Raw genomic sequence first — 16,220 nt, forward strand, 5'->3', positions numbered from 1 at the left:
ATTGATATTATTGTAGCCGCCAGTTTGTGCAAACGAGGATATCTATCCTGAGGGAAGTGTCTGTAGAATTCCAAAATGTTTTTCTTGTTCTGAAATGTGTCTCTGTATTCTCTGCCACACTGCAGGTCAATAATTTCTAGTTGCAGCTCAGGACAAATCTCTTCAATATTCACTGAATATGGAGAGGAGAACAGATCAAAATCACTGTCTAGTGCTGTCAGATCTTGAAAGCGTTGATCAAATTCTTCTTTAAGGGCAACTAAACTATGTGAATAGCGTTCAGTGTTTGTGAACATCTTGCACGGATGATAATTTAGGAAAATGAGCTAGATTTCCTGTTTCCAGTTGACTCACCCAAAGCATCAATTTCATTTTAAAAGCTCGTGTTCGATCTATGAAATGAGTAATTAGCAGATCTTTACATTGTAGTGAAATGTTCAAAGCTTTCAGATGGCTAATTAAATCTGCTGAGAACGCGAGATCACATTTCCATGAAGGCTCTTTCAATTCAGGAACACACATGTTATTTATTTCCATGAACATATTTATCCCATCTAATAGGCAAAATAATCGATTTAATAATTCGCCACGACTAAGCCAGCGGACCTCGCTGTAATAAGGCAGGCTACCATACTGGCTTTCATGCTCAAGAAAGCTTTTAAATTGCCTGTGTTGTGGCCCATGCTTCCTTATATAATTGGTTGTACGAACAACAACACTCATCACATTTTTTAGAGTGATACTCTTTGCACATAAGTTTTCCTGGTGAATCACAAAGTGAACGCCCCTTATTTCATTCGGCACGGTCAGTTTTTGCATTTTCTCCTAGAATTCCACGACAATCCTTTATTTTCAACACTTTCTTCAACACTACTTAAAATATCACCTCCGGTTGTAGTGTTCTTCATGGCTACTACATCGAGGAGCTCCTCCCTCACCTGAAGATCTCTATTAACACCTCTAATAAATATGGCAAGCTGCGCTGTTCCAGTGATATCAACACTTTCGTCCAGAGCTAGACAATACGCCATAAAATCTTTACAGATATTTGCAAGCTGGCTCTGGACGTCGTCTGCCATGTCCTGTATGCGACGCATAATGGTCATGTTAGATAATGGCACAATCCGAAACTGTTCAACTTGAGATGGACTCAAATGTTCCGCTGCAACTACCAAACATACTTTTATTAAATCGCCATAGTGAAGGGGCGCAGAGATTTTGCTAAAAGCAAATCAGTTTTGTAACTCACTCTGAGAGCTGCCTCAGTTGATTTTTCTTCGTCGTCCAGATCTTCTTCGGATAGCTTTCTTTTAAGTTGAATAACTTCCTGTGCACGATCTGGTCCATCACATTTTCCACTTCCGTAGTCTTTCGCGTGGTATGACATATAATGTCGCTGCAAATTAAATTTCCTAAAAGAATTCAGCGTTTTGTGACATACTAAACATTTTGCAACACCATCTTTTTCTGTAAACAGATACAATTCCTCCCAATGGGGGTTGAACTGCGAAAGCATGGTTGGGGTTACACAACGGCGACTTGACATGATTCTTAACCAGCGAAGTGACTGTTAGAGCTGATAGTAGTACTTTAAACGTTACACAGTCGGCGCGAATTCAATAGGCACACTGCGGCCCTATTCAAACGTGCGCGCGCATTTCCCCTCCCTCCCTCCTCGGCGACCTTGCACCTGCTTGCGAGGACATGCCTGAACAGACGCGAGTAGGGGAAAAAAAAAAGGGAGAGAGAGAGAGAGAGAGAGAGAGAGAGAGGGATTGTCTCAGCAAAACAATGGCAAGAGACTGCTATTTGTTGTTACTTACACTGCTGCTTTCGTTGATAATGACCAACAAGAACCAAATAATTAACTGCGTATGATAGAAGATGTTCTGAACGAGAGTTTAGCGAAAATTTTTCTCCGTTTGAAAATCTTTGCAGACGCCTCTTTAGCACATAACATTCTGCACAGAAATTAGAGTCATCTTAGATTTAAAAATCTACTCAATTGCTGTGCTTCATTTCTGACTGTATCACTATTGCGCATAAGAATAATACGAATATAAACATGACATGATATGTATATTCTTCCGCGTTTGCTGTTGTCTCACTCTAGTTTCGTAGTTTATTAGGCAGACAGAATTTAAATGAGATAGCAGCAAACACGAAAGAATACATGGCAAAATGTTTATATTCATATTATTCTTATGGTGAAGAGAATACTGCATGTGATTCACAATGCATAAAAGTTCCTATTAGCAACCATCTCTTCTCACAGGTAGGAAAAAATTCAGAACGTAGAGTTGGCCATATTGACAAACTTTCCTAACAGTCTCGCCAGTCGGATTTTCGTAGTACATTGAAATGCTGCAACATTCGAAGATAAACAATACGGAATTTGTATTTACTTCGATGGATAATGTATGAAAATGCAGTGGTCGAAACTCAGGACAGAGGGAAAAAAGCTCGTCTTCCACCCTTTTTTTTTTTTAATTTATTTACTGACGCAGAGGTTTTGGCGCCAGTATTTATCTTTGTGCCTGCAAAGCATGCCTGTGTAGTGCTACATATATTCGACGGCAGAAGTTAGTTGTGACGGCACCTAGCAACATTTTTCAGAACTTCCACTTACTTTGCACTCGATTCTAAGCCGCAGGTGGTTTTTTGGATTACAAAAACCGGAAAAAAGGTGCGGATTGGATTCGAGTAAATACGGTAAGTAGATCACACTAAAGTTACAACCAAGAAAGGAGGTTTCAAATAATAGTACAAAAAAGAATGGAGTAATATGCAAAAATGTATTACAGAACTTACAAAGATACACAGAGAGTGCATCTTAAGTCATTTGAACATGTAAAATAAGTTTGTATTGCTAAACTTTCTAGTTATTTGAATGCCACAATAGGTAAAAATGATGAATAATTTTAAAATAACATGAATAAGTTTACTTTAGAATGCAGAGGTCAGGATTTGGCGTCACAGTATCAACAACAGCTTCATTACAGTAAAATAACAGCTTCACTACAGTAAAATAAGTACCTTCGATTTATTCTATAAGGAAAAGAAAATAGTTCTCACGTGACGCCCTTAATTTACTAGTGTATCAGAAGAAAATTATCTTCCATCTGGTCTATTACTTAAATCATCCTGTATCATTGGAGTTCAAACTGTTTTTCATTATTTTCTCTCACTGAAAAGTTCATGTCGACTTATTCTGAAAACACACATTAACAGTCCCATGGAACAGTGCCAGTTTGAGTATTTTTGCTGCAGAAGAAAAAGTACCTTGTATTTATCTTTGTTCTTTGGTTGTATTTACATCAGTTACAATCAAAAATTGTCAGAGAAAAACTATCATTAGAACCACATTTTATGTAGTCGATTTGTACTTGACTTATTTTAGAATTTCTAAGATGCTCCTCAGAGAGTTAATAGCTGTGGTATAGCATCTACTGAAATAGAAAACAATTGTTCATTGAGTCCATCCATATCTGACATAATCCTGTACAAAATACACATGAAGCAACAAATTGAAGATACTAACATTACACACCACAACAGCTGCTACTTTTTTTTTTTTTACATTTCTGCCCACATATAAAATTTGGCTGACCCTTTTTTTTCATATTAAGTAACAGAAATATATTACTGCCCCATTTTTTGTCAGCATTATGTCCAGAAAAGATAAGATTTTCCTTATTAATGGACAACTTATGTAAAATCTATTTATTATTTAGAAATAAAAGTCAGTACATCAAACAATAAATGGTATGGAAGAAATAGATACAATTTTTATTACATAAGCCTAATACTCAATTTCTAAAGTGCTAGCAGTTTATTTTTGTGGAGCTCATGGTTCCAAAGATGTTTTCGTAGGTTTGTACTGATGAATGTTCTTGCCATCATCATGACTTCTTTCTGGTTCCTGGGATGTAATATGAACTTCTTCCATCATGCTTCTAATGGTGGGATACCTGCCACAGGATATTTGAATAAAGCAGCACAGAATGACAAATGTACAGTCAGTTCCATGATAAATTTGTTATCACATTTACAGCTATGTAGATACAAACACTGAGTACATATTTAAATGTTTTACAAAGCTTCATGTTCCTTACGTACTAATACCAACAACACTACATTATAGCATGGGATAAAAAACTCTATATATCATTATCACAATTCTGCAGTAGTATATGTGAACTACATCTGTTGCATTGGTAATCAAGTAAGCTCTAACCTGGCAGCAAAAAAAAATCATGTTATTCTCCATTACGATAACATAGTTTTGCTGATAATGCAGATGTGTCTTATGCACGGTGCTTAAAAACTGTTTATGGACACACTAAGACTTGTTTGAATATTTTTGATATTCCTACAGCCCATAACAAAACCATTTTCAGAAAATACATGCAATCTAATTATCTTTGAAAGCTGTAAACTGTTACAGTACTGTTGCAGCTATGCTCATGTATTAACAATAAGGAAAAACAATGAAATAATTACCCTCTGTCATAAAGTCCACAGTATGGTATGTACAACGATCGGATGAAGCTCCATATTTCTGATGATGTACATGATCGTAATGGAGCAGATATGTCAATTCCATGTAGACTTTCAAATGATGCCCTTGGGTACTGCACGTCATCTAAAAGCAGAAGCAACTAGTCGTTACTGTGAATTAAAAGGGCAATGCACACTGAAATAGACATCAATATTGAGGAATAAATGTAGATCAATCTTATAGAAAATTCTTATATTTTAACACAAAAAAACTATTTGGATAAGGCAATCAAGTATGATCTTAAGTTAAAGACAAGAATGTCCAGTTCATCTAATGAATGGCAGCTCTTTAAATGAGGATACAATGCTCATAACACAGAAAAATAACCGTATAATATTTGGTTACAAGATCAACTGTAAATTTCTGGATGTTTTTTCATTGCTTAATGATGTAATTATGAATCTATTAAGCAATAAAAAATTGGAACATAAGGAGCAATCGGCAGAAGGGAAAGTGACTGGAAATAGTTGATTTGTTGTTGACTTCTGGAAAACTATGGTGCCTCTGAAACTGAAACCACAAACAAGACACCAGTGCCACCAATTTTAGTGTAAGTTCCAGTATTGTTATGATGCAGGCACGACGGTAAACATCAAAGGAATTCAGAAGTTAGATGACTGGACAAAGATGAAGGAAAATATCGTATTAGAGGAGAGGATCACAGAAGATTCAGCAGTAATTTAATTATTAAATTAATTAGGCTGCTTTCAAAGTTAACATTTACCCTTTCGAACCAAAATAGAGAAAGCAGACAATATCAGAAACATGACAGATGTAAAGGACAGAGCATGGACAAATCTCTTAAAGCACATTTCACTATCAGTTAATGTTGGATATCATTTCTCAATTGCAGGAAACAGATCATTCAAGCATCTTTTGGTGAAAATGCAAATGTTGCTGTTTTAATCTTGGATTAGGAGATACATTGTCCACTAAAGCCAAGCATTTCATATGTAAAAACTCTCATGTAAGTTTTTAATACAGGGCTGTGTATTCAATCAGTGGACTCCTTACATCTGTAGTAGGTAAATAAATAAATAAATAAAAACTATGTACAAAAAGATAGATTGCTACTTACTGTAAAGCAGGCACATCAAGTTGCAGATAGGAACAATTAAGACACTCACACACAGCTTTTCACCACATCCTTCAACACACACACACACACACACACACACACACACACACACACACACACACGTGTGTGCACTTGCACACACAACTGCCCACTCCAGCATCGTAGGCCAGAATATGACATCACGTGGGATGCAAGCAGCAATCCGGAGGGTGTGGGGAAGGGATAGTAGTGTATGGGTGGGGAGAGAGACGAATGCTATCTGGAGGATTCTGCAGAGACTAGATTGCCAACAGGTGCAGTGTCAGGAGGTTGTGGGGCTGCGAGGTTTGGAGAAGAGGAAGAAAACAGGAGAGGAGCGGGAAAAATATGGGCGGATTCATTGACAAAGGGCTGCAAATAGAGTGAGAGATGAGAATGGGGAGGAGATGATAGGACACAGGGGGTGGAAACTGTTGGGTGGAGGGTGTGGAGACAGTATGTTACCGTACATTGAGGCCAGGATAATTATGCGGGCAGAAAATGTGTTGTAAGGATAACTCCCATCTGCGCAGTTCAGAAAAGCTGGTGGTGGAGAGAAGGATCCAGATGGCTCAGGTAGTGAAGCAGCCATTGAAATCAAATGTGTTGCATTCAGCTGCATGTTGTGGCACAGGGTGGTTAAATTTGCTCTTGGCCATACTTTGGTGGTGGCCGTTCATCCTGTTGGACAGCTGGTTGGTAGTCATACCAATATTAAAAGCTGTGCAATGATTGCAGCAGAGCTGGTGAATGGCGTGGCTGCTTTCACAGGTAACCCAGCCCCTGATGGGTTAAGATAAATGTCTGACTGGACTGGAATGGAAAGTGCTGGGTGGGTGGACTAGACATGTTTTGCACCTGGGTCTTCCACAGGGATATGATCCTTGCGGCAAGGGGTTGGGACAGGGAGTGGCATTGGGATGGACTACGATGTTGTGAAGGTTGGGTGGGTGACAGAACACCACTTTAGGAGGGGTAAGAAGCATCTCGGGAAGGACGTTCATCATTTTGTGGCATAGTGATAGGTAATCAAAGCCATGACGAAGGGTGTTCAGTTGTTCCAGTCTGGGATATTACTGGGTGACACTCCTTTGTGGCTGGTTTTCGGGAGTGGTGGGAGGATTGGGTTTGTGGGGGTAAATGGCATGGGACATCTGTTTGTGGACTAGGTCTGGCGGATAGTGCTCATCTGTGAAGGCCTTGGTGAGACCCACAACACACCAAGTAAGGGAGTTTTTGTCACTACACATATGCCTTCCCCAGGTAGCCAGGCTATATGGAAGGGATTTTTAAGTGAGAAAGGGATGACAGCAGTCAAAATGCAGGTACTGTTGGTGGTTGATGGGTTTAATATAGATATGAATGGAGCCATAAGAGAGGAGGAGGTCAACATCTAGGAAGGTGGTGTGCTGGTTTGAGGAGGACCGCATGAAGCAAATGGGAGAGAAGGTGTTGAGGTTGTGAAGGAACAAAGATAGAGTGTCTTAGACTTGGGTCCAGATCATGAAGATATATTATCAATGAACCTGAACCAGACTAGGGGTTTGGTGTTTTGGGAGACTATGAAGGTCTCCTCTAGATGGCCCAAAAAAGATTGGCATAGGAGGGTGCCATGCGGGTGCCAATGGCTGTGATGCAGATTTGGTTGTATACCTTCCCTTCAAATGAGAAGTAGTTGTGGGTTAGGATAAAGTTAGTAAGGCATATGAGGAATGACATAGTGTGTTTGGAGTCTGATGGATGTTGGGAAAGGTAGAATTCAATAGCGGTAAGACCATGGGCATGAAGGATGTTGGTGAATTGGGAGGCAGTGTCAACAGTGATGAGTAGGGATCCAGGAGGTAAAGGGGTGGTGATGGTGGAGAATTACTGAAGGAAGTAGTTGGTGTCCTTAACGTGGGAGGCTAGATTACAGGCAATGGGTTGGAGGCGTTCGTCAGCGAGTTCTGAAATTCTTTCAGTGGGAGCACAATAACCAGCCACAATGGGCTGTCCAGGATTGTTGGGTTTGTGGATTTTGGAGAGCATGTAGAAGGTGGGTGTGCAGAGTGCCACTGGGAGTTTTTTTTTTGGGGGGGGGGGGAGGGGGGGTGGATTCAGGGGAGATGTTTTGGCAAGGGCCTAAGGCTTTAAGCAGGGATTGGAGTTGGTGTTGGACTTCTGGAATGGGATAACTCTTGCGAAGTTTATAGGTGGAGGAGTCAGTCAATTGGTGGAGGATTTCTGTCAGGTTGTCATTGCAATTCATACCAATTGTGTTGGAACCTTTGTCTGCAGGTACTATGATTAGGTCAGGATTTGTTTTGAGGATGTGTATGGCACAAACAAATTTAAAAAAATATCAGTAGGCTCTGTTTCTGAACACCTACACTGATCTTCATTCTCAGGGGAATATCCTTCACAACTGCACGAGCACCCATTACAAGACTATGGTCATGAAAGTGGGAGGAGAAATGTCTCCGAGTATTACAAGCACTTGCTCAAAGTCACAATAAAATTTAGTTTTAAACTGGAAAAAAATCACAAACACTCCTGCTTCAACTCTATTATGGACATCACTTGACAACTATGTGATGGCCAATGGATGCCCCTACACAGTGTTGTACACTACGATCTCCTCACAAAATTTTACTGAAACCTGACTTCATTGACAGAAGTTTGTGCATTTATTACGGCTTAAATAAAATAACTCCGTGACTGTTAGGAGGCTGTGATTTCACCCTGTACAGATAGGATGCCACATGCTCATGAATGTAGTAACTCTGATTGTACATCAATATCTTAATAACATATCTGAGGGTGAGTAGTGGTACTGGGATGAGTGTTCAGTATCACACATAGTAAATGTTGTGAAGTAAAAAAATGTCTTATTAAAACAACTAAAGTTTCAGTACAAAAGGTTTTACCATCAACAGATGCATTCCACATTAGCTGTTGTGTGTTTACTAAAATTGCTGTTATAAGGAGATAATTAGATTTAATGTTATCTTTCATGACAAATTTATTCTCTCATGCTTTCATTACTTTCTTTGTGTGTTTCACACCACTGTGCTCCAAATTTTCTAATATTTCAATTGGGAGGGGATACAAAGCTGAAACAAGTAATCTGAATGACAACAATTGCCACACTGACTGTCATTACTTGGTTTAAAGTAGCCTATCATTTTGTATTCATTACCACTGCACAGGTTCCACAGTTTTTAAGGGTGTAATATGAGTGCTATTCATAAATTAACTTTCAATTGACTGTTAAAAAAATAGACACTTTGTTTAATATAAGATCTGTACTTACATGTCGAAGTTACTTCTTCACTAGTTGCCACCCAAATTCAAACATTTGCATACTGTGGCACCAACTTTTTTTATCCCTTCTTCAAAGAATGGTACTGCCTGGTGCTCTCAACATTTACTTACAGCATCCTTGTGCTCATTGTCAGTCATGAAGTGCTGAATAGCTAGCCAGGCCTTCATCTTGGGGAAGATATGAAAGTCACTTGATGCAAAGTGTGGATTATATGGAGGAAGTTGAAAAATCTTCCTTCCAAAAATTTTCAGTTTTTCTGCCATTCAATATGCAGCATAGCTCACACACTGTCATAAAGGAGAATGATTGCTTTGGTAATCATCTTGCACCACTTGTTTTGGACTGACCTTCAGAGTTTTGTAAGAGTCTCGCAATAAACTTGTGATGTCACAGTATTCTCACAAGATACCCTCATTAAATCTATTGTCAAATTCTTTTGCAATCCCAGAAAAACCAAAGCCATAATTTTGCTTGAATTGTTTGGTCTAATTAGGAACAAACAGTGTATTCACTGTTTGGACTGTTTGTTAGTTTCAGAGTTCACATACAGCATCCACATATGATAAAGGCCTTAAGAATAAGAACTAGAGTAAGAACTAGAGGTAGTACTCTTAAGTATCAGAGTAAAGAGCTATTTACAAAATTTGGGCACCCTTGATGCACCAAGTGAATACATCTACCAGTCTGCAGTGCATACCAGGGACAACATTAATAAATATTTCACTAACAGTCCTATACATAATCACGGAACAAGAACCAGTTTGGACTAACATTTATCTAGGAAAAACAAGCAAACAAACTCAAAACAGCATTTTCTATCTGATAATTACACTGGCTAGTAAACTGCTCAAGGAACTGAAAAGATTACTAAAATGCATATTTAAAATGGCACCTAAAACATTCTTCAGAAATACCACATACTGCACAATTAAAGATTACTTTGAGGACTCACTAGCGGACAGTAACAAAAGTGGATAACTACAACATCCTGTCACATTTCAAGACAGTTTATTGCTTCTGTAAGGAAATCATGTGACAAGATGTGAAGTGCATGGCAGAGTGTCTTAAATGTCTTATTCTCCTGAGTTCAACATTTCACTCATCATGGGAGGTTCCTGACACAGCTTTTCAAGTGGACTGAAGAGCATAATTGAATGTATGCAGACATGGAGGCAGGTACAGTAGTGCCTTCACAGTCCCATCAGCAGGTGTCGTTATTGTGAGCAGTGATGAAAAAGGAAACTATGTTCTACATTAAATGTTACCTGAAACAAATTGTGTGTAAATCAAGGAACACTATTAGGGACCAACCGAATGATGCAATGCAGCTGTTAAAACACTGACCTCATATTTGGGAGGATGGAGTTACTCTGTTTGGCCTTCCGTATTTTGGTGTTCCAAGGTTTTGCTAAATCACTTAGGCAAATGCCGGGATGGTTCCTTAATCAAAGTCATGACTGACCACTTGTCCTATCCTCATAAAGCTTGTCATGTATTCCATATGTTGTATATTTTGAGCTACTGACTTGCTTTGTATTACTATGACAATTACTATATCATTGAGAGATGATCCTTGGATGGATGAAGAATAAATGTCTCTTCCCCAGTCACAATTCTGTTCAGAAAATCCTCATCCTCTTCACGGTAGTACTGAAGGAATATAAAGGCTGAGTCCAATCTTTCAGTTTTGCAAACATCGGTTATATATTTGGGTATCCACTGTGGACAAAAATTACACTAACTTAACCCGTCTGTGACAGCATTAAAGAAAATTTAGAAATTATGAACCAATGTCTCACACGAATGTCTTCCTCAACCACTTTCACTGTGCTCATTTGTACATCTAGCCTTGAATTTTCTGCATGACTCCTTCATAAAACCTTCACTTGTAACTTCACAAACACAACATAATCAACAGCGAATCTTGGCTGCACTGATTCCTCCTCCTTGTAAGAAGTGAATGACAGAACATACCTGGCAAGTGGCAGGAGACATAATAATGCAGTACATTTAAATTGTGCACTGCGTACACATTACAAACGAAACAGACCGTCGCCTGACACAATTTGACCTTCCAAGTCTCCTTTTCCAACCATGCAAGCACCATGAAGCTACAGCCATTTGTTAATTTTTAAAAGCCAGTCAGAAGTTAATTTATGAACACCCATCATATAAACCACAAGATGGTCTGGTGATGGACTGTTTATAGCAGCCACCCCACTGAATTTTTACAATATATGGCCAATGTAGGTCATGACTGCAACCCAAACATGTCTGTACAGTGGATTATACAATACATTGAAAAATGGCTACACACTCAGAACACAGTACAGCAGTGAGGAACTTATTTATTTATTACACTGTAGCCTGTTACCCATAGTTTAAACAAATTATTACTACCAACAAGATTTTTTTCCCCTGTACATCAATAACTAGTTACGAAATATACATTATTACATCCTACACTACACTACTTCCCACCACTATAACTACGTCTACTATTAATAAAAACTACAGCTACTATCATATCTAGTGTACCAATATTATAACATCATCAGTTCTTGTTTGCCACATTCCACAATGCATTTCATTGGTCCATAGACACATTCTGCTGATTCGTTATGCACTGTGGAAAGCACTGTGGTTCTTCTGCCTCTGTCAGCTTCCTGGTTGCAGAAGCGACTCCCATTTCAAAGGAGCATCATTTCTGCTGATGAGGAGCACAGTCACATGGTGGCCAAGACATGGCCCATTGCTGTGTTTCCACTCTGTTGCTGTTGTTGAGATCACCATGGATGCGATGCTGGCTGTTCACGTGCCACAGTGTGTTGACCTCAGCTGTCTTCGCTGCATTGCTTCTTGAACTTCTATTCACAAGAGCAGTACACAGGGGCTTGATTGATAAGGTAACACACTAGTCAAGCCTTTCTTAACATTGCATTGGCCAAGTTGTCCTATCCATCTAGAATGAAATTTTCACCCTGCAGTGAGGTGTCCACTGATATGAAACTTTCTGGCAGATTAAAGCTGTGTGTTGGACCAAGACTCGAATACGGGACCTTCGCTGTTTGTGGGGGAGAGCACTTGCCTCTGAAAAGCAAAAGTCTAAGTTTCAGTCTCAGTTTGGCACACAGTTTTAATCTGCCAGAAAGTTTCAACACAGTATCCCTTTGACTCAAGTCCTCAGAGCCGATTCAGTTGTTGCCAATCAACATTAGCAACATCGGCATACAGGAAGACTTTCTAGATAATATGTTCTTGCGTGCCTCCGTCACCACAAGCACCACTCTGGAGGTTTTTGTTTGACTAATTTGATGCCAGCAGGCAGAGAAGGCCTGTGGCTTTGCAAGAATGTGTCAGGCCTGTTGAGGGATTCAGGTGCCTCATTCCCAGTCTCTGTTTTATACCTGGGAGAAAGCCATAGGTGTGTCTCACTGTTTGGGCATCATCACATTATATCTTCCAGATGGAGAATCAGACTGTTGATTTGCTGCTTGCTTGTGGCCTGTATTCCTATTAAATTCAGCACTTCATGATGATATTCTCTCTTCAGCTGCTTTTTTGTGTTATCTGGAGATTGAGTGGAGAATTCCAAGTGTTACCTGCAATGGCTCAACTAATGCAATGCAAAAAGCTCCCATCAACTGAACAAATATTCCATATTGCACCCTGTTAACTACCCACGTCAGTCTCATGAGCAGAAGCACTCACATAGTATCCCATGAATAAGTAGTGAAGAACCACACCCAGTGTAGCAGATACTGTCATTCAGAAAAAAATATAGTTTTCTATGAAACCTCCACTGTCAGTAATTTCAAACAGGAAAATCAATTAACATGGTGCTGGTTATTGTTTCTTTTTTCCCAAAAATGTTCTACAGTAACTATTAGCATTTGCTACATCATTATATTCCTCTTCCCACAATCTATCACACACTACTAAAAAACTATCAAAAAATTATATGGTTCTCCTGTAACAAAATTGCGTCTATATGTAGGCACAAAAAGTTTCTAGTGTTAACCTATGTCAAAATACTTGCCTGTCTGCTATACTTAAATGAAAATTATTTTGTGATTGATAGATTGCAATAGTGGGGTGGAGGGAACGGAAAGGGGGGGGGGGGGGGGGGATCCAGTGTTGCTGATGTGCAGCCAGCCACGCATCACAATGTGCTAAATGTAACCTGCAAAACACACAACACTGCATATTGAAATGTCAGTCACCAAGTAATTTCAATCAGAGTATAAACATGGTGTGCAAGAAATCTTGTTTTGATGTTTCAGACTGATTATGAAATAGTAGAAGTGTTACAACTCGAATGGTTTATGCTGTGTATAAATATAATGCTGTATCTGCAGTAGCCTGCCTGTAGACAAATTCACAAATGAAAACAACTGTTTATACAATATAAACTTCTACTGTGTCTGTGATTAACTTGATAACCCAATTACAAAAGATAAATACAAAATACATCAATGAATTTGGTATCATGTGCAAGCACAGCTTCTAACATGATGTAGTATGGTGTATTGTACATTATATAAAATATGTTTACAGCAGATTGAAGTGAGACATAGCTCTCCTTACAACTTTAGGAACAATTTCAGAATGTATGCCACGTGCTGTGCACAGCAACACACGATTTACATCCCACTTAATAAGTAGTCAGTGACCACACTTTTAATTTGAAACTCTTCTGCTTAAGTGCCACAGGTTACTTGATTTTGAAGCATCATAAATCCTACCATGAAAAGATGGCATTTCATTATGAAGCCTTGAGGTGTGACTGTAGAAAAGAATCAAATTTAATAACAATACAGCTTCCCTAAAGACTGTGAATACAAAAAGCGTTTTCAATTTTTTACACTGAAAGTAAATGATTTAACAAAAGGCTACCTTCAGAAACTGGTGTAGCTTTGCTTATTTACTTGCCCAATTACACTGACATAAAAAAAATCAAAGCACCAAGAAGGAGTTGCATGACACAAATGAAAGTTGGTAGGCGTATTTCTACACCTGAAAGATGATGTCTACTAAAATATCACACTTGTCACATAAAGCGTGCAGCTAGTAGTGCCATTGTGAGGATGTAAATCAGGTTTGTTTTAAATACATACTGTAACAGTCATGAGCATTAGTTACATTTGAGATTGAATGTGGTGAGTTAAGGTTAGGAACACCTTAAGGTGCCAAGGACATGATTATTAACACATCACTGAGTTTGAACAAGTTCCTGTAATATGGCTACAAGAAACTGGATGCCCTTCTGCAACACTGCAGAAAGACTTAGCAGGAGTTCAGCCACCGTACATGACTGCTGGCAGTGGTGGTCAGGAGAATGTATGGACGCATGAAGACCGGACTCCAGGTGGCCACATGGCACTACCAAGAGGGAAGACTATCATATTCAGCATATAGCTCTGGCACATTGTACTACATCTGTAGCAGCAATTTGAGCAGCAGTTGGCACCACCGTGACACAACAAACTGTTACACATCTGTTACTTGCAGGACAGCTCTGAGCCAGATGCTCTGTAGCAACCATTCCACTGACCCCAAACTGCCAAAATTTGTGAGAGCTCACTGGAAGGCAGGGTGGAGGTCTGTTGTGTTTTCTGATGAAAGCTGGTTCTGCCTCGGGGCCAGGGATAGTTATCTTTTGGTTAGGAGGAGGCCAGTTAAGGCCCAGCAACCAACCTGTCTGTGCGCTAGACGCAGTGGACCTACACCTGTTGTTATGATGAAGGGTGTGATATTGTATGACAGCAGAAGCACTCTCATAGTTATTCCAAGCAACCTGACTGCAAATATGTATGTCAATCTGGTGATTTAACCTGTTGTGCTGCCATTGATGAACAGCATTCCAAGGGATGTTTTCCAACAGGATAATGCCCACCCACATACCACTGCTGTGATCCAACATGCTCTATCAGAATGTCGCATGTTGCCTTCGCCTGCTTGCTGGATCATCAGATCTATCTTCAATTGAGCACATACGGGACATCATCAGACGACAACTCCAGTGTCATCCACAAACACCATTAACCCCCTGTAATGACCGATCAAGTGCAACAGGCAGGAACTTCATCCCACAAACTGATATCCAGCACCCATACAACTCAACACATGCATGTTTGCATGTTTGCATTCAACATTCTGGCAGACCTTACATTGGTTAGTAATGTACTAGCTTTTCAAATTTGTAATGACTTATCTTGTGCTTACATTATCCTCTGATCTTGTGATGTTAATCACTTATATATGTTACACAGACAAATGTAATCCAAAAATTTCATTACTCTACATTAATTATTTTTTGGTGTTGTGCTCTGGCCTGTCAGATTATATGTCTCGAAGGTAATTGGGGTTATTTTTACACCACAACATGGGGCTCGCTCATTCATGTTGATGTGAGCAGGGTGTTTATTTCAACAATCACAGTGGCCAAGTGCTGCATTTTGTTTTCCTCCTTCATGATGAGTATACTGTATACACTCTCATCTTCTAAGATGACAACAGCTGGGTTCATAGGACTGCATACACACATTCATTGTTTGACCAACATTCAGGCACCCTCTCACACCTTGACTGAGTTGCTAAATTGTCCAGTCTTAAGGCATTAGAAATGTCTGGGTCTCTCTGGAACAATGGGTGATAAATAGCAACCAGTGTCCCGGGAATTTGGTAGCCTTACAAAACCTAATCACCAATACGTGGCCTCAACTGCATATTGCATATCAGAAGAAACTTCTGGACCCTCTTCCTTTTGTTAAGGCTGAACTCTCTTCCTTTTTGAATTAAGGCCACTGTTAAGGCTAGAGGAACTGCTAAATGTTATAAGTGTGATGTCTGCTGGGGCTGAGTAATATTTTGTCCAGTGTGTTTGCTATGTACACCTTAATGGAGAAATCCTGGCCTAGTTATCAGACTTGAGGTTGCTAACAAATCACCTACACCATTAGCCCAGGCTATATCTTGTGGCCAAGAGAAGCAAAGAAGTGATCAACAAAGCAGAAAGAACAACAGTTAAAATACACTGATTTACTAAATTTCCCAAAGATCATGTCATTATATGTATAAACTGTTACTGTTGTTGTTGCTGTACTTGTTTACATTCATTTTATATCATGAATTCCACAGTGAATGAGAACATTCACATGTCTGGAAGGTAAAAGGTAAAGCCCTTGTCAACCCAAAAATGAGTTTGAACAACACAATGCTTTACTAGACCTGACCCTATTGGAAATGGTATGCCCTTG

At 39.4% G+C, this 16,220-nt stretch overlaps 1 protein-coding gene across 1 annotated transcript in view; it reads right to left on the reverse strand.

The window, feature by feature from the left end:
- Positions 1-3,290: 3,290 nt before the first annotated feature.
- LOC126183074 (FAD synthase-like) overlaps positions 3,291-16,220 on the reverse strand; it is a 112,355-nt gene continuing 99,425 nt past the window's right edge. Inside the window, exons 11-12 of the mRNA XM_049924905.1 lie at positions 4,504-4,645; positions 3,291-3,971 (exon numbers count right to left, since the gene is read on the reverse strand). Coding sequence (XP_049780862.1) covers positions 3,848-3,971; positions 4,504-4,645 — 266 coding nt within the window. The 3' untranslated portion in view covers positions 3,291-3,847. The remainder of the gene's footprint in view (positions 3,972-4,503; positions 4,646-16,220) is intronic.

Source organism: Schistocerca cancellata, chromosome 1, assembly GCF_023864275.1.
Source record: "Schistocerca cancellata isolate TAMUIC-IGC-003103 chromosome 1, iqSchCanc2.1, whole genome shotgun sequence".
In the NCBI taxonomy this organism is placed as follows: domain Eukaryota; kingdom Metazoa; phylum Arthropoda; class Insecta; order Orthoptera; family Acrididae; genus Schistocerca; species Schistocerca cancellata.